We start from the raw sequence: 18,879 nt of genomic DNA, 5'->3' as shown, positions 1-18,879 counted from the left end.
CTGAGCAGGAATCTCTTTAAAACAAACAAACAAAAAAACTTTCCAAAAATGTAACTAACGGTCTAATAAGCACTAAGGTTCTAAAACCTTGAATTGAATAATCTAGTAAAAATTGGGAAACAGCTAGAGATAGGTTGAATAAAGTGATATTAGTCACTTCATAGCTGCAGAAAGGGAAGACTCGTTGAATCCAAACAATGCTTGCCAGCAATAAATTTCAGCTTGTATTCTGAGAGAAGACAAAGGATGCTGGACAGCTTTTGGCCCTTGTTTATATCAGCTGCAAATGTTCAGTAAACAATGTTATTTTTGAGGGAATGTGTTAGAAAAATCTTATGAAATCTTGATTTCTGCCTTTATTTGCCTTTTATGCACTGAGAATAGCTTTAAACTATGCTCTTTGTGTCATTCAGCACCACTCACAGGTCATCTAAGGGAGTCTCTTGAGTGAAACAAGGCAGTTCATCCCCAAAGGCATTGCTGTGCTGGCTGCACAGTACTCCTGGGCTTTGATGACTAAATAGCCAGAAATTTAACACATGCTATCCAGCTGGAGAAAGAGTGGTAGAAATTTTGGATGACAATATTAATATACTGCGTAAATCACACTTAAGAGCCATGAATTTACAGACATGATTTTTTGAATTTTGAGTGTTAATCACTTGAATTCAATTTCATGAAAAAATGTAGCTAAAACCACCAACTTCTGGATAATGATTTGGACCAGCTACTTTTTTTTTGTCATTTAAATGTAAAAAGCTCAGAATCAACGAAGTTTAGATTGTAAAGAGACAAGACATCGATTACCAGTAAATTAGAAATTACAAACAGAGAGAAAGGGAATGATCAAAGTTAGACCTCCAGACAAAGATACCAAACCAGAGACTATACATATTAAAAAGTCTGAATTAACGTTACAAGGGATGATCTTATAATGTAATTTTTTGAAATGAGCAGCTTAGCACAAAGAGCCTACCTTAGAGGATTGTAAACTACCTCAAAGGAAAAAATATCTTTCCCATGAATTGAACCTGATTTGCTTTGACAAGATATCGAGTATCCCGGTTCTCGCTGACTGCTGACCTATACTGCATTCAAAGCATGGAACTAATTCCTTGTCATAGATCATTGCAAATACTCAGGAGAGTGTGTTATTTCCCCCAGAATGTTTAAATAAAATGGACAAAAACCGGATTAGAAGTAGGCTACAGTTCAGGTAGCTGCTGAGAACTCGGCTAGTTGAATGCCTATACTTTCCTCTAAAAACTTTTCCACAAGAAGCAAACAATCCTTTTAAAATCATCCGAATTCCCAGGATGTCCTGATATAACACTGTTTATTAGATAAATTAAGATGTAACTTGGCTATTGGATTTTTCTTTGCACATCTTCTATATGAATTAAGGTGACAGTTGTACACCGTCGATCCAAATAATTCTCAATATTATGCTTGCATTTTTCTTGTACCTTAAATGCACAGAAATATTAACTGCATGCAATTCTTATGTAATGCCATATGGAATTAACTGGCCTAACAGATTTAAAAGGAAAAAAAAAAAGATAATTTGTATGAACCACCAAAGTAGATACTATTACTCTGTGCATTTTAATACATTATTACTAAATATTGGAAAATAAACACACTGTTTATCATATTAGTTCATTCATTTCAGTAATTAGAAAGTTTTTTTTGAGCCCTGAAATTTAGCAAACCAAATCAGTACGTTTGTTTTACAAGTTTATGCGGAATAGGTTGGGGCAATATAGGTAAATAGGTGGAAACACTAGTGAACTGTGTTAATCCCCAATTAACATGCTGCAATCAATAAAGGAATCAAACCCTTTAGATTTGTTACACCTGGAATATAGGTTTTGTTATACCTAGTAGAGTAATAGCTTTACTTCATATAATTCAGTAGGGAAACTTCTCTGGGTTACTACGTTGCAGAGGCAATGCTCTGCCTTCCATTGTAGCATACATCTGCTCTCTGTGTAGTATACATCTGCTCTGTGACTAGTGGAGGCTGATGCCCAAGTAATCCTACCTGGGCTAGCTATGTGGAAATGAGAAAATAATTTCTTATTGGACAATTACATTTGATCACTAGGCTTTCCTTGGAAAAATTGTTCAAATTTTTTTTTCCTAGCCGAAGACAATAAGCTAAACACTTATGTGACACCTACATTAATTAACTAAAATAGTATTAGATACTAAAATATGCATCTGAATTAAAAATAAGGCCTTTGTCTAGACTTACTTCTTATCAATATTAGAAAAAAAACATAATTCTAAGCAATTAGCTTTGAAGAATAAGCGATTACTGAAGTGACTAAGTTATATGCTTTAGTAGCTAACAGTGGTTAAAAATGACAGAAGGTAGAAACTGAGATCTGTTTGGGCAGGTGAAAGCAAATTAATAAAACTGAAGCCATTTCTTACAAGATTAAATTTAACTTGAGAGGGTCACCTATATGTGTATTATATGTAACTTTACAGTGATTTATGTACTGATGATAGGGGGCCAAGTTTAGAGCTAACTAAGTAATTATGAGGCTCTCTGGTTACTGTAAAAATTTTTCACTTCTCCAGGGGTTTTATTTCTCTTTAGCCTACTTTAATGCCCCAGCCATAGAGTTCTGATTTACTAATTGCTGTTGAGCTGAAATGCTTAACAGAGCAGCGGTCCAAGAGTTTACACCCCACCAGTGCACATCTCAGCCTGTTTCTATGTCAACAGAACAATAAAGATGAGTCTAGCCAACCAGGAGAAAGCCAGGGAATTTATGCTGTAACTCCAGAACCTGGAGAAGATTGAAGATAAAAGTACATGTTTTCGCAAACCAGTTTGGAGGCTGCTATGCTTCAAATACAGCCCCTTTTAAGCCAGCTTTAAGTTGACTCCACTTCAGCCAAGAATATATCAGGACACAGGCTTTGAAGCTAGCAGGCTTCGAAAAGCTGCCTGGTATGCTCTAAAATGAGTAGAATGGATTGTCTGTGATGTAAGGGTTTTTGAACCTACAGTGCACACTTCAAAAAAAAAAAAAAAAAAAAAAAAGGAAAGAAAAAAAAAAAGCAGGATCCCTCCCATTTCATGAAATACTGGTTTCTGAAGGACTTTTACACCCTTCAAGAGACTGAGTTTGTAGTTCTTAATCATTTTAAGATGTTACCAGGGGTGTTTTAGATAGAGATAGATAAATCCACCAATTATGTATCTATTAAAATGTTATAAAAGGAAGGCAAAATTGAAAACTAAGGAAAATAAGAAAATAAGCATAAATAAGCTTAAGAAATTAAATGAATTTGAAAAATTGTGGAAAATAAAAATGCATAATGCATTTGTGCATTAGGGTTTTATATATGTAATAGTAGAGGTGTTATTGCATTGCTCTATCATTATCCTGAGCTAGGGGTTGGATTAATCAATACATTCAAAGAGTTGGCAAAAAGTGTCAGTAAACCAGTACCGGATTTTCAGCAAAGTAAGGCCTTGATCTGCATGCAATCACATATAGGAATTTTACTCACAATAAGGGTAAATGGGATTTCTATAATAATCAAATCTGTGGCTGTGTAATGCTTATGGCTATGCTGTAAATTTGCCTTCCTCCCTGTTTCACTTCAGACTCTTGATCTCTGATCATCTACGCTGCATTGGAGGACAGTTCATTCCAATTGCAGCACAACTAGCAAGATAATTCACCCCAAATTCCAGATAAGACGGATTCAGATTGTACCAAATTTGGCCCATCAGCTCAAGATAACTTTTCCAGACTACAGAAATACACTCAAATATATACATGTAAATATAGAGAGTCAAATATGCAAAGGAGATTTTATTCTCTACCAATTTAATTTACCCAGAGCAATTTTTTTCCAAATCTAGGATTGTCAACAGACGCATCCTTTGTAAAAAGGACTTTTGAGCTGTCCGTTACTGTGTGCCTCATGAAAGGGACAGGAAGAGCTTCAAAGTTCAGTTCAGAATGCTTCTCAAAGCCATTTAAATGTACAACATGAAAACTCTTAATTAATTAAACATCTATTTGAAAGTAATGAAAATGCCAGGCTGTAGCCCGAAGTAGCTTCTCTAGAATATATTAGTACTGATTGGTACACATCTACTTATTGGGGGACTGGCCACTACTGTGAAACAAAATTAAGTTATTTGAAAAATACTCATGTTATCTTTCATATAATCTAATCCATCATCTAGCCCATCATCTGGATGACAAACTAATCTGATGGACAAACTAATTAGAAATGAAATCAAAACGGTAAATTTGAAAAAGGCACAGAGAAGGGTAAGAAGGATAGCACATGGAAACGTCTTTGTGCTAGGTGTCATGGATGTAGTGCATCAGTGAGGCTCCGGTGGTGGGAATTTTGGAAGGCTTTTTATTTGAGCATTTATAAAGACCTGTTATCTCCTAGATTTCCTAGTTTTATTTATAGCATAATTTAAAGAGTCTTATTGTTTTATGTTTAGTTGCAGTTCCCAATAGATCTAGAATTTATGTCTGTTTAACTCCTTATTCTGTACTTCAAGTGTGAAGTTAGCATTAATCTTTTCAACTGAAAATGCCTTATTTCTGAGGATGGAGATTTTTCTCTGCTCATATACTAACTAAGCTCTGCTTCCATTTTCAATCAGAAGGCAATCTGACTCCTTTAATCTTTCAGTAATTGAAACTTGTGGGAAATGCCACTTGACATCCATAAAAGGAGCAGTAAAGTTTTCCAAATGGGTAGGACTTCTTTTTATACTGTCATCTCTCTGCTGTTGCTGTAATAGGAATATTACTTCACGAATAGAAAGTACAATGCATTCCTTGGATAGAGTTTAACTGTCTAGATTTAAATGGTAAAAATCTTGACCTGAAGCAGTTTCAGGCTTTTGCTCTTAAAAATTCAGTCTTAGATTATTGGCAAGATGATGTACTAGATTCGTGGTTCCCGAGTTAGCAAGGCTTTTGAATTCGTTCATGATCTGCCAAAACCAAAACACTTCTTCTAGTACTGGTTAGCTGCAGTTTCCAATTTTCACATCACAGAGCATTAGTCTGAGTTAGATTAGCCCTGTAAGATGGAGCTAAAAAATCAAATTGCATAAATGTGAATTTTTTTCCTTCATATATTATGCATTATGTATCAAGTTGGGTTGCAATAATTCTCAGAGCTCCTTTTTTCTCAAAACCTTTTTCCTTAAAGTGAGATTTGCATGACTCACTTTCCGATTTTTCAAGATAATTTAGAGCAGGAAAAATGGATGATTTTAAAAAAAATAATTCTCTCCCCTTGGCATAGGCACCTGACATGCTGAATATTGCTAAAATAATCGCACGGGAAACCTAGTTTGAGTAAAGGCAGTTACTGAGTTACAAAGGTAATGTAATGGCAGCATTAAGAAAGACAGACCTTATTTTTCACATGAACATTCTGTTGTATGGTTGGACTGTGGAAACTTGAAGTCCTTTCAAATTGAAGGCAATGATCCTTGCCTTTCTGAATGGTGGTAGCCCTTCTCCACTTCGGGTTCTCCAAAATACAATTTTATTGAAATTAAGAGGAAAAAAATACAAATCAAATAAATATTTTACAGTTTTTCTTTTTTCTAGCAAGTCTAATAAAAACTGTAAGTTACTTTTCAGTACCGCAGTTAAATTACTAAAACATCGTAATAGATGATGTATAGAAGGGTTATTTTAAAAGACACATGACGAAAGCGTGTAACAATCTTTTTTAGTTATTTGGGAATTTCAGTTTACTTAGTATAAAATGATGTCATTGCAGCTCACCATTGAAGGAAAGTACCTATGGGCCTTGACCTGCAAAGACTTAATGCTTATGCTTACAGCTAATCATGTACCACCTTGCAGAACTAGAGACTAAGATACATTTTAAAAAGATTAAAAAAAATAAGATGAGAAGTATTGTTTGTCAAACTTTTACTCCGATGTTTAAGGTGGGTCTGTGTGTCCTAACAGAGATGTTAAGGACAGGAGTCAAACTCGACTCGAGTGTCAACAAAATTCGAAGCATAATAATGAATTTCAGATACAACATACAGACATGCAGCAGCATTCACAGGAGAGGAAAAAGATTGCCCAAAGATTGTTCTACAATAATATATCCAGTCTGTAATCCTCACGATATTTTTAAGTCCGCTGAATTTTCCTGGCTAAAAATCAACCTTAGAAGAACCTAATGCCAACTTGCCAGTGTAATCATACAAGTCGAAATAATTCCTTTGTCATAAGAGAAATTTCCAGGAAGTTCCAAGCCAGAAGTGACTTTGGTAACTTACTGAAATGTCTTTTTACACCTCAATGCTTCACACGCACACCATTCCCTGTGTTTCAAAATATTTCTTTTTTTTCCTGGGCTTTTTAGATTTCCATGTCTATGTTTCTTGAATCCATCTTCTGATAGGTATAATGAGCTTGCTAAGAACAGACAATGGAAAATTTCTTTATAGAAAAAGTTGTGTGAGCCTATAAATAGTATATTTAAAGTTCACTTACTTTAACCTTTTAAAAATATGTCAGTAACAACTTTTGAAACTTCATTTAAACTTGATCTTGGTATAATTTTGGTGCAGAAATGTTTTCGGAGTATTTCCATGTTTCTGCTATATTTTTAAAAATTGATTTCAGTTTTTACATTTTCATAAAACTGTGTTCATATTTTTACATAAATGCATTCTCATTTATTTCTTTTTCAATTAATTTAAAATATCTGACTGCATCCAAATTTAGTATCTCAGGAAAAATTTGTTGAAGTTTTTGTTACAGGAAAAATATTGCTTGTACTGTTGAGATATATGTTTCTGTCACTTTTCTCAAAGGATCATTCATATAGCTAAGATATTATGAACTAAAAATCCTAATATTCCAATACACTTTGTAAGCATCATTTTACTTAATTAGCAAGCTAAATTTAAAACTCAATTCTTGTACTAGGAGTTAAAGAGCAAAATTGCTGCTGTGCTCCATTTGTGTTTAATTTCATATTTTTAATCTGAACGCCAGGTTCACTCAGTTTTTTCTTTTAGAGCATGTAGTTTGAACGCAAAGTGAATGTGGTCAGTGCCTTTTCTAATATTGTTCTTCTTTGATAAATACTGAAGGAATGCATAGAAAGCTCTCACCTGAATGATGAAATTCTCTTTTTCTCTGACTTCATTGCTGCTATTATAGTGATCTACTCTATAAGATCATCTTATTTCTTGCAGATGAATGATGCTATGGGATTTGAATTGCCATGGGTGTATTTTGTCAGTCTCGTCATCTTTGGGTCATTTTTCGTACTAAATCTTGTTCTTGGTGTATTGAGCGGGTAAGCATACACCTTTTTCATCATGAAGGCAGAGTCCTGAATTCAGTTGCCATGAACACACAGGTTATCTTATGCAGGTGAGACTTCAGTTATGATGACATTTCTTAATAAAACTCTCTTTCTTCCTCCTATAATTAGAACAGAAACAGTTTTCTGTAGCTTTCATAAAAATAACATACAGATACCAAAATCGGAGTTTAAACATACTGTATATATTCTTCATGTCCATACTTGTGGCAAAATTATAAAAAGGATGAATAATTCTGCTGCACTTATTTAAATGTATTATCTTAATTCATATTTTCTGTTATAAGGCATCGCATCTGCAATTTAATCTGAGTAAGTAAAGAAATTAAATGACAGTTCTTTTTTTTTTTTTTTTTTTTTTTTTTTAAAGAACGAAGTAAGCTAAAAGTTTCAATGTTGAAACCTACGTGATCTGGCAGCTGCAAAAAGGACTCTGCTGTTTATTGAATGACTGAATCATAACTTATTTCCTTACATTTTACAGGTAAATGATGCAATAGGATGTGAATGGCCATGGATCTATTTTGTTAGTCTTATCATCCTTGGCTCATTTTTCGTACTTAACCTGGTTCTTGGTGTACTTAGTGGGTAAGCAGCTGAGTTAACGTTGTGTATGCTACTGCTACTTGTAAGATGGCCTCTGCATTTACTCAAGCTTCTCAGTGATGGCTTTTTTGCATGCACTTGAGATTCTTCTGTCATCCTACCACTGTTTGTTCTTTTGACTGAACTGTGTGATTCTAGTGCCTGTATCTGTCTGACATCGCATTCACCATGCTTGCCGAAAAATGGTCGTTAAATGAGGCGCTAATCTTCCCATTCTATAGTATTCCAGCAGGGAGAAACATAATGCGCACAATGAGAGATGGATGGCACCTGTACAGACGTTTCCCCACTTCAGTTACAGACAAGCGTTCTTTTCTGAAAGCCCAACTTATGCTTTTGTTCAAACGTACATAAACTAAGCAAAGTGTTATTTGTATTTACCAGTCATGTATCAAAATATTTTTAATGAGCTTTTTGAGACCTGTCTTACTGAAAGAGTACGACTGGGTTACCATGATACACTACGTATAGTACTTCCTGTACTGCTAAGCTGAGCTACTTAGCTCCTATTGATTAAAATGGGAGGCAGGACAACTTGCACCAACAAGCTGATGTATTTAGCAATAATCAAGGAACAATGTAATACGCTTTCCATTGGCAGGTTGTCATGGCAGTTTGTTGGTTTGTGTACTCCAGACTCCAGCCAAGAACTGAAATGATGTCAGCTGTAGCTGTATTATGCAGTTTAGAACTATAATTTATGGCAGCAATTTGCACGCTTTTCTTCTTACATAACCCCCTTTCTGAGGTCATGACTCTATTTCCTTTGCCATTTCCTGGTTTCTAATCCAGTTAGGGTACTCCACTTGGGGGTACTTAGCTTGAGAAACTCCGGTTTACAGTAAAGATATTTTCTGACAGAAAATCAGAAAGCATCCTGCAAGCATTTGAGTCTTTAATGGAAATGATGTGCATTTTGGTCTTATATATTAGCTGTGAGTTACGCAACATATGACATTGCTGTGGCAACCTTAGGCTAGCTGTGCCATCTTTGTAGCCAACAGAAAAACCTCTCTTGCCTGCAGTGAAAGCAGCCTTACAGCTGATAGTGTCATCAGACTGCTGATGGTGTGCTCAGCCCTGTTCATGACTTTGCCCTGTCTTGGGTTAGATTTAAAAGGCATTATAATGCCTTACTCTATTCCTGGGAATCAGGCAATTGGAAACAAAATTTCCGAGTGCTGATTAGATAATTGAAATGTTGATAAGTGCTGATAAGATGCTCTTGTAATGTAGTTATCTTATTTAGTGGTTTTACAATATGTTCTTTAAAATAACAAGTCATTTGTCGTGATAGATTATTGTTACACATAGGGAAACTAGGGAAAACATGGTTCTTGGTTAGCTTACTGTCAGAATTACTTTAGAAAGAAGATACTTAAAAACGAAGAGAGAGAGAGAGCTAAAAACACACTGCTGATTCTTGAATTTAATCTCTTCCTTCTGAAACCAGTACTCGCCCTGTAAAGGCCTGTTTATAAGGTCATGTTAGCTTTATTTTATTCAGGGACAAATGTGCAAATTGTTCCAAAAGTAAGGACCTAATTTTCATATGTACAACTGGACAAATACTCTGGACAAACAAAAAAAGGAAAGAAAGATAAATAAAGCTAGTTGCTATCTGATTCATCTCTGTAGTTTTGATCCTGTCACCTAACATAGTTATATGACTGGATTTCCCTCTAAAGTCATTAAAGAATTAGGTTTTCACAGTTCCTTTCGCTGGCCCTTAAGAAGGTCATAGGCAGCAATTGGTTTTCTTCCTGTTGTTGTGAAGGTGTGGGAGAAGTTAATTAAATGTTCCCCTTTTCCCTTGCATGACTCAAATTAATAGCTTTTGGTTGTGGGTTTTTTAATTTTTTAAAAATAATCTGTGGAAAAAGTAATGCAAGATTTGATGTTTTGACGCACACATTCATTTCCTCCAGTGAAACCTTGGAAATTTAGAGAGGTCCTCGTAGCTCAGCTTTATATTTGATTTAATACATTTAAAATATTTCATAAGGGTTTGCAACATTATAATACATTAGTTATTTGTTTTGACCGCATGGTTTCTATTTTTAATCAAATATTTTTAAAAAGCTATTAAAAATTAGCTGTGTAAAACAAATTACAGTAGAACATTTTTGACTACATTCTTTTGCAATTGTATTATATTTAATGACTCAGAGATCTTGAATGTGTATTTTAGGGCATCAGTGTTGGAACTATCTTGAGAACTTTCCCTTGCCTCTGTTGTGTTGAGCCAGATTTGTGGAGGAAAGTTTGTTGAACTATAGAGTTGTGCTACAGCCACTGTTATAATGTAGGGGAAAAGGTGTCTACTTATCCTTGAATTCCATTCTGCAGATGAGAAATGACCACTGATTTCTAAGTATTGCTTGATTCATAAGCTCAGCTCTATTGTTCATCTGAGCCCTTACCCACTTGCTGTCAATTTCCAGCAAACTCAAAAGGCCATGGCAAGTATCATGTGAACTGTCTTGAAATTCATTTTCTGCCATGATGTCACAAAACTTCAGTTTCATTTTAGCATTTAGAAAGCTTGATGGAGTGTTTGAATCAGTGTTTGCCCTGAGCATGTGAAAGAACCTTCCCAATGCTCCAGTTGTGTGCGATTTCTGTGTTGAAGGAAAATGGTACAAGTAAACTGAAACTGAATCATTGATGATAAATATCACCAATGGTTGAAACTGAGCGGGTAGAAGAAAGGAGAAGATAATGTTCCTAGAATAGACCTGTTATACCAAACTAATGTTTGGTACGGGAGGAAAGAAAATGTGCTGTCATACTTGTTTGAAACTGACAGGGGCCGGTGTGGAATGTTGTTACACAGATTTATTTTGATCACTGAATGCCTTTATCTTGTAAATATTTTCCACGTGATTTCTGTTTAGACCTACCTATCTAAATTTTGCCTCTAAAAATTTGTGCTAGTAAAATGCTGTGAATGTGTTGGTATTATCATAAAGCTATTTTTTTTCATTCTGAGCCAGGCATAGGATGTGTAACACATGCATTCTTTGTTTTTATTTAAAAGTTGTTAGCTTCAGACCATATCTTGAAACTTAGTTATGATAAATCTACAAAGAAAGTCAAATTTTACTAGATGAATTGAAGTCTAAGAATGCAAAAATCATGCCAACTGGCTGGAAAAGCATGGCTGTGCATACAGGTTTTGGAAGTGGAATCTGAATGCTTAAAACACCTTTTCTCTATGACAGTAATATTTCTTGTAATGTCAAGTTATGCTGTGTACATTTAAATGTCTGCTGTTATGATCCGTTTGCTGTTTTAAAATATTCATTCTCTTTGCACTCCTTTGTTACTCTGTGATCATCAGCCCCTTTGTATTTCTATACTGCCTCCTGTGCATTGCGTGTTTGATATATTTAGATATTGCAGTGATGATTTGGGAGATCTTTTATTTTACATTTAGCCCTTCCTGAAGGTGAGTATTTTGTGGTGATCCATGTCAATCTTTTTCTGGTTAAGGAGACGCTCATAAAACTTTGGTTCATATTTTTAATAGCGGTTGTGTAAAATAACAGAGAAATAACGTGTGTGTATAATCTGTATGTAGTAAATATTTTAATTTTAGATGGAAACTGACAGGGTGTTTTTTTTTCTAAATATTTCCTTGAATAACAAGAATGGAGAGAATTAATGGGCTTGAGGTTGTGTCAGTATAAATTGTTTTTCAGTAATTCACCATATTCAAAATATTCCATTTTAAAAATTCTTTATTAAACACTGATATTATTCACATAGTTCTCAAAGTGAATTCTCAAGTGAAAAGCTATTTCAGTTTACAGTATTCTACAGAAAAAAAGTGTAGAAAAAGACCCCAGCTTAGGCTCTGGAAGTATCCTCAGAACCAGTTTGGTCTAGATCCAACTCCAGAAATGGTTACAGAGCCAGAATTAGGAAAGACACCAGAAATTGTTCCACACCCAGCTTCAGGAATGGCCTCTAGGAGCTGTGCTAGACCCAGCTCTATAGATGCATACTGGGAATGTTCTCTAGATCCAGCTCTAGAAAGGAGCTGCTAGATAAAGAGCTCTAGATTCGCTCTAGGGGAAAAATAATAAGGGGGCAGGTGGTATTTCCTAAAAATGTGCTAGGTCCTGCTTAGAGGAGGCAGACATCTAGAAAAAGAATCTTCATAACTCGCTCTGGATGCAGCCCTGAAAAAAGAACCTCTGGAATAGAGTCTCTAGAAAGGGTCTGCTGAATTGACTACAGTTTCTATAGACTCAAGGGAGAAGGGGTGGGCTCTAGAAATAAGTCTAGATTCAGCTCCAGACATGGGGCCTAGCTCCAGCTCTACTGAAGGGGCTCCGAAGGTCACCAGGAAAGGGTCTGGATACAGTTCTAGAAAAGGTCTTTATAAAAAGAGCTCCAGAAATGGCTATAGAAAAGAGTTTGAGAGAGCGCTCTAGATCCCTCTCCAAGAAATGGCTGGGCGATTGAGTCTAGATCCAGATCTAAAAAATGGCTCAAGAATTTTTCTAGTCTAGCTCTAGGAAGGGGCTAGAAAATTCTAGCCAATTTTCTAGTTGGCTAGAAAATTGGCCTAAAATCCATCTCCAGGAAAGAGCTGTAGAAATGGCTCTAGATGTGGCTCTCGGAAAAGGCTGTAGTGATGGCTCTTTGTCTAACTTTAACAGAGGGTTATGGAGAGGGCTGTAGCTCTGGGCTGAGAATAGAGTTGACAAACAACTCTTCCCTAAACAAACTAGAAAAAAATTGACTTTAGATCCAGCTCCAGAAATGTATTTGGAAATGTGATCCAAAACATGCATGTTAGTAATTTCTTTCAGCACAGTATGTTCATATATTGCTTAGAAATCTAGCCGGACACCTGGAACTGTTAGTTGATTAGAAACAGAATAGTTGGGGTTGGAAAGGGCCTCTGGACAGCATCTAATCAAACCCCCCTGATCAAACAAGATCACCTAGAGCAGCTGCGCAGGTGTCCACTCTGGTTTTGAATATCTTCAACGGTGGAGACTCCACAACCTATCTGGGCAACCTGCTCCAGTGCTTGTCTGCCAGACGTACACTGGACCTATGATCTGCAAGCTTGTGAAATGTTAGAGAAAATTTGGGACCTTATAGCAGACTTCTTCAAAATATTCCAGGATAAAAGACCAGAGTATATCATCACCGTTAGTACAAAAGATGGTCAGCTGAATTAACTTAGAAAGTTACCGTAGAAATTAGAAAGTTAGAGGTTTCCTCCAAAAAGTAAGGGACAGGAATTCAGAAGTAACCACCAACCTTGAAAGTACCTTTTAAAGTATTTTGAAAGTTACAATAAATATGTCAGTAATTCAGTGTGCATTAAACTGTTTTACTATGAACAGAGAAAATAATAAATGATAGAACTTCATAACTTATATATCAAGAGGCATGCCTTTAATGATGCATGATAATCTATTCCTCAAGATAGTCCTTGTCATTAGAGGGTGGTTCCCGCTGACAGCATTTTCTGCTGAAGGCATTAGTGCTTCTTTGGGTAGCCATGGGAACAAATAAGATCTTTCAGACATACTTTAATAAATCTCTGTAAGTTGAATTTACTTCCTTGCTAAAGGACACCAAAACATAAGCTTTGACATGTCTTTATGTACATTCTCCTATGTATAAGTCGTCAGTTACTAAGAGAATGTTAATTTTTTCTATTTCATTTTCACAATATTATTTGAAGTATACATAATATAATGATTCTAAAAGCTAAGAGCACGTACTCGTCCATGCTAATCTCACCAGGAATATCCATTAGTTAATGTAATGTAAAATGTTAGCACAGATAAGCTTATACACCTAAAAACTGTTGTCTACAGTATACATGAAAAAAAATGTAGAAAGAGACATTTAAATAATGATGTACAAAATAGAAAATGGCAGTGACCTGTCATCTGTAGTCTTTCAGCAAAAGCGAAATGAACAGGTTTTGACAGCATTCCTTTCCACAAGAGAGGGAAGGCTTAGTCCAAAAAAAAAAAAAAAAAATTTAACTACCTCGCATGAATAAACAGAACATAGGTTAAAAAAGAGGAAATGGAATTCAGCTATAGAACTCAGCAGGTTATGATCTAAAAAGCAGGTTCTTTTATTTGCTGTGTGGCTGATACAAATAAAACCAACACACAGAGGAAACGCTATCCTTGCTGAATCAAATATACTGACTAATAGTTGGGAAAACACTTTTGTCTATACACAACAGTGCTCTTCTACACGGAGACGGCTCGACTCAATGGGAGTATTGCACTCCTTTCCAGTAATACCTTGAAGGGAACTGATTTTATTTCACTTCCTATTTGTACTCATTGCACTAAGGTTTCTGAGGGATTGGTCCTGTACTTAGGTGCTAATGATCTCCTGCCAGGTACAAACCCCATCAATTTCCAAAATTTAGTTGACAAGTGTCCATCATGATGGTAGAGTTGGAGGTATGTGGGGTATAGTCTGTGGGGTAGAGTCTTAACCTGAAAACTGCTGGTTCTTCCTGTAATAAATCTAGCATCTTGAATCAAGCAGGTCTCTACTCCAATGAGTCCATCTTAGTGTGAAAATATGATTGCAGTCTGAAGCATCAGATCTCTGTTTTGTTGCTCTGTTACCACCTCTGTCAAGTTGTTCCCACATCATGCTGTTCCCCCAGATGATTCCATTGCCTTCATGTGCACTCTGTGGCACAATAAAGCTATACAGGCTCTTCCGCAGAGTTTATGCTGGAGCTGTACAATATACATTTTGTCAATTGTTAGCCAACCATATAGAATTCACTAAAGCTAGGTAATATCGGTTTATTTCCTCATCAAGAACCCAGTCCTCCCTGTGCAAGCAGAATTCCTGCTAGAATCAATGGGTTTGCTGTAGAAGTAATTCAGCAGTGTTTAGGTTATGATTTTTTTTTTTATTCCTTCTAATAGAAGAGGTAACAATAATGTATATAAATCTATAGTAATTAAAGATGTAATATTACTTATTTTTTGTGTGCCTCTATACAATATCTCTGTAGTATGCACTATGCCCAGCTGTGAGCTGTTCTCCATGCTTATCTCTGCAGTTCAAGCAGTTTGAGAACTCTCATTTGATTCTGCTAATTTGTTGCCTGGTATGGTTACTGCTATGTGAAACCTCTTCTGTACATCTGGTGGCCGATAATGTATTTGTGTGAGTACATTTTCATTATGTTACTCTGTGAATATATGAGAGTCTAGAATGTCTGGGTGACGATTCTACGTACAGTGTGAGCATAACCTTCCAGCAGCAGGCCCTGTGCACAGTAAGTTACATGCTCTAGTAGGTGAATTCTCTCTCTCCCTCTGGCTTATGTTCTGCAGTGACACAAAGTGGCAGTAATATGGCCAACCAAGAGTTAATGTCTGGGTTTTTACTTAGAGGTCTAAGGAAACTGTTTCCCATCATCACTGTCTAGTGATGCACAGGAGATATAGCAGCACTCATGTTGCTGCACAGGCTCCCTTATGAAAAGTGTCTAGCCTTTAGCATGGAAGAATTTTCAGCTGGTATGAGGCCAGTGTAGATGTCTCCTTAGTTATATCCATGAATTACAGAGAGAAGGGAGATGGAACATTGCTGTACACCAGATATTCTCATTTAACCAGATGGCCCTCTTGGGATTTTTGTGAGGATATCACCCTCCCCCTGAATTAAGCTCTGAGAACGCAAGAGCTGTAATCAAGTCCTGGTAGGTACCCCATGGCTGCTACCTCCACACTGTTGCATCAAGCTATTCCCTGCTAGCACATACCAGGAGGAGCTATTTTACTTGTTTAATGAACTGGTATGAAAATGATTGCCTGAGACTTTCAAAGCATGAACTCACACTGCTACAATATATGTGCTGCTGCCTCAACAACCATTGATGATGGTGACGTTGTACCTAAATAGAGAACTGACATCCTTATTTTGCAAGGAGACAAAGAATTTTCAGACAACAGAAATAAAATGTATGTTTTATATGATCACTTATTTATCACTAAAAAAGTCAGATTTTGTGGGTGAACCTACATATAATGCTTTATTTTGCTAGCGATGTCCCCTCTCTGCTGCAGATGCAGACTTTCTAAATTTGAAGGTTTTCTCAGATTACAGGATATTGTCATATGTTACAACTTTTAGTCATATTTAACTATGTCAATTTTAGGCTTGCTAGGACTGGATCTGCTGATTGAATTGCATTTGCAAAGAAAGCAAAAGCTCAGTTGACTTGACTGCACCTGACTAGAAATAGCCTATTTTGAAAAAAAAAAGATACTTAATGGAGGCAGAGATAATTTTAAAAGGTGTTGTTATACAAATAATACGGGTCTGCTTTATAAGACGCTGTAAAAGTACAGATTTGCAAAAAGCTCTTTCTAGGCCTGCTAGCCTAAGAGGTCTTAATTTTGAAGCATATTGTTCTTAAAAATATGAAACAATAGCAAGTTTAGCTTTTTCTAATCGTGGGAATTAGGACAAAACCATGTTAGGTGACTCCTTTCTAAAAACTACTTAAATCAGCTTTATTTTTAAACTGAAATTTTACAGGCAATAGGCCAGTTTTCCATTTCATAGTACTAGTTTGTCAACTCTGAGTTTCTCTTCATTGTTTTCCAGTTTACAGCAACTTGGGTGTAGACTGCTTTAAATGATGTTTTAGAGGAGTGACCCATGTGAATGCTATCGTAGTTACAACGGTGCTTTGAATACAGGTTTTTCCAGCTTAGTCAATGAACAAAAACCCCAACTGTACACACTGGAATATCAGATCTAGGTGACTTTGTCAAACCGGAATGAAATACTTGTTTTGAAATTAGCCTGTAGCATAGGTACTTGTGAAACCAAACATTTACGTAGCTTAAGTCCACTTACCACAATTAATGTACAGATTCTTAAGTCTGTCAGCTTTGTAAGCTTGAGAACTGAGTACTGGGTTGATCATGGTTACGGAGGCCAGTTTAGGCCACTAGTCTAACTGTGTCAGTATCTGTGGTGCCTACATAGCCAAAAGCTTTTTTCTTCTTCCCTGGACCCAGCTAACGCTCTCCATAGCCACAAAGTGCTGCGTAGGCAGCTCTTTTATTCCTGCTTCCAGGAGAACAGCCAATGCAGTTGTCTGCATATCTTTATTCGCAGCCACAGAGTCTAGAACTAAAGAGCCAACAGTTCTCCCTCACCTCACCAACACCTTTTTCAATTAACTACTTGTTTCTTGGAAAAAATACTTTTGTTCTGCTAACAGAAAAATGTTTAATTTCCAATTCTATTTAATTCCACTTTCATATATTCATTCATGGTATTTCAGTAAAAGGAACGTGTATGTACATGTGTCTTAGAGATGTTTAAACTTTATTGTTACTGTGACAGAAGAAAATACTGTAGAGCCATGTTCTTCCCTTCCATGAAGAACAGTTGAATATACAATTTTCTCAGACGTGTTATAATTCCTAACATAAAGTCTACTTTTAAAAGTAAAAGTAAGACTTGCAAACACTGGGGGAAGTAAGCATGACTACATCTCCCCTACAAATAAATTGCAGCAGAATTTAACTGAGAAAATGTCTGGCTTCTCTGCTGCATTAAAAAGAAAGGTAGCAGTTAGTTGTGTATATAGAAAACTGTGTTTAGTTTGCTGCATGCAGCTATTTTAATAAAAAGCCAAATTAAAAGGGGGTTCAATCATGGGTGAAGTGCTATTGGAAGTAGCAGCCATGCTAAGTGTTTCATTTTTAAATGATTTCTTTTACTTCGATCCATATAATAACAGCAGCTTTCATTTTACTTTACCCACACAGATCATATATTGTTCACTCTAACGAAAAAACCAAAAGGATTTAATTGAACAAAACAGGAATACTTAGTAAGAGCTAGCAAGGAGTATTATTTCTGAGTTGATAGTACACCATGATAGCTGTGTGGTGTGTTTGTGTGTGTGTGTGTGTGTGTGTGTGTGTGTGTGTGTGTGGTTCCCGCCCCCCTCCCCAAGATACTGCCTATGGCTGGAAAGGCAGGGTGTTGCCTTGGTCTGATGTAAAGGACAGTCCGTGGTATACTCTGTGTTTGAGATAAGTCTGAAAGCAGCATTCCATAAAGCAAACAGTTTCTTAAGGGCTTGTGACATATTATACCAAAACAATGAAACTTTTTCATTTTTCAAAATTAAGTAGGTCACAGAGATCTGTTGAGCTCTCTGTCTTTCACAATCATTTCTGTGAAAGGGAATGCCCTTTTGAAGGACCTCCTCCTTGGATGCCAGGTGAAGAGGAGCAAATACAACGTAAGCACCAGTATTCTTCAGCTTCATTAAGGTGCCATCAGATAAAACAGGATTAACTTCTCCACATGCCAAAGCTAATTTTTGTTGAATTAAATCCTCAACTGGAAAAGATGTAATATCTGCCTCTTAGCTTTTGCAGCATAAAGGTTGTTAGGTTCTGCAACATAACATTTTAAAAAAATCCTGAATAGTTGCATGTCAAAAAAAACTTAATTTTTAAATTTTCTAATGTCAAAACAGAAATTTAGTGTTTGGAGGACAGCTTGCAGCTTGAAGGCTGCAAGTAAGATAGACATTTAAAAAAAAAAGTTCAGAGAGATTATGTGTGTGCCATTCCAGATAAGTAATTTCTACCACCAAACTGAAATATTATATTGAAAAATTATGAGACTTTCCATTATTCTGTTACATCATGTTAGCAGTGCAACATCATATTGATAATTGTATTCACCTTGCTAAAATTTCTGGCCATTTTCATAGTGCTTATTCATTCTCTGTAACTTTAGACAGTGTTATCAGTCTTTCTTTTCTGCAATCATTAAAAAAGAAAATTAAAAGAACTTCACTGATGTGAAATTATTGGGGTAGTAATTTCCTTTACAGCTATTGGT

At 36.0% G+C, this 18,879-nt stretch overlaps 1 protein-coding gene across 10 annotated transcripts in view; it reads left to right on the top strand.

Moving 5' to 3' along the window:
- Nucleotides 1-18,879, top strand: part of CACNA1D (calcium voltage-gated channel subunit alpha1 D) — a 205,571-nt gene that overhangs the window by 82,557 nt on the left and 104,135 nt on the right. For 8 of the 10 annotated variants that reach the window (XM_068907041.1, XM_068907039.1, XM_068907038.1 and 5 more), the window contains exon 8: nt 7,853-7,956. In XM_068907041.1, the coding sequence (XP_068763142.1) occupies nt 7,853-7,956 (104 nt within the window). Of the gene's footprint in view, nt 1-7,237; nt 7,342-7,852; nt 7,957-18,879 lie in introns of all 10 variants that reach the window. The other 2 variants (XM_068907043.1, XM_068907034.1) reach the window with 1 other exon arrangement.

The sequence above is a fragment of the Struthio camelus genome, chromosome 14 (assembly GCF_040807025.1).
Source record: "Struthio camelus isolate bStrCam1 chromosome 14, bStrCam1.hap1, whole genome shotgun sequence".
NCBI lineage: Eukaryota > Metazoa > Chordata > Aves > Struthioniformes > Struthionidae > Struthio > Struthio camelus.
The sequence above is the reverse complement of the archived record's forward strand: the minus strand, read 5'-3'. Positions and strand labels throughout refer to the sequence as shown.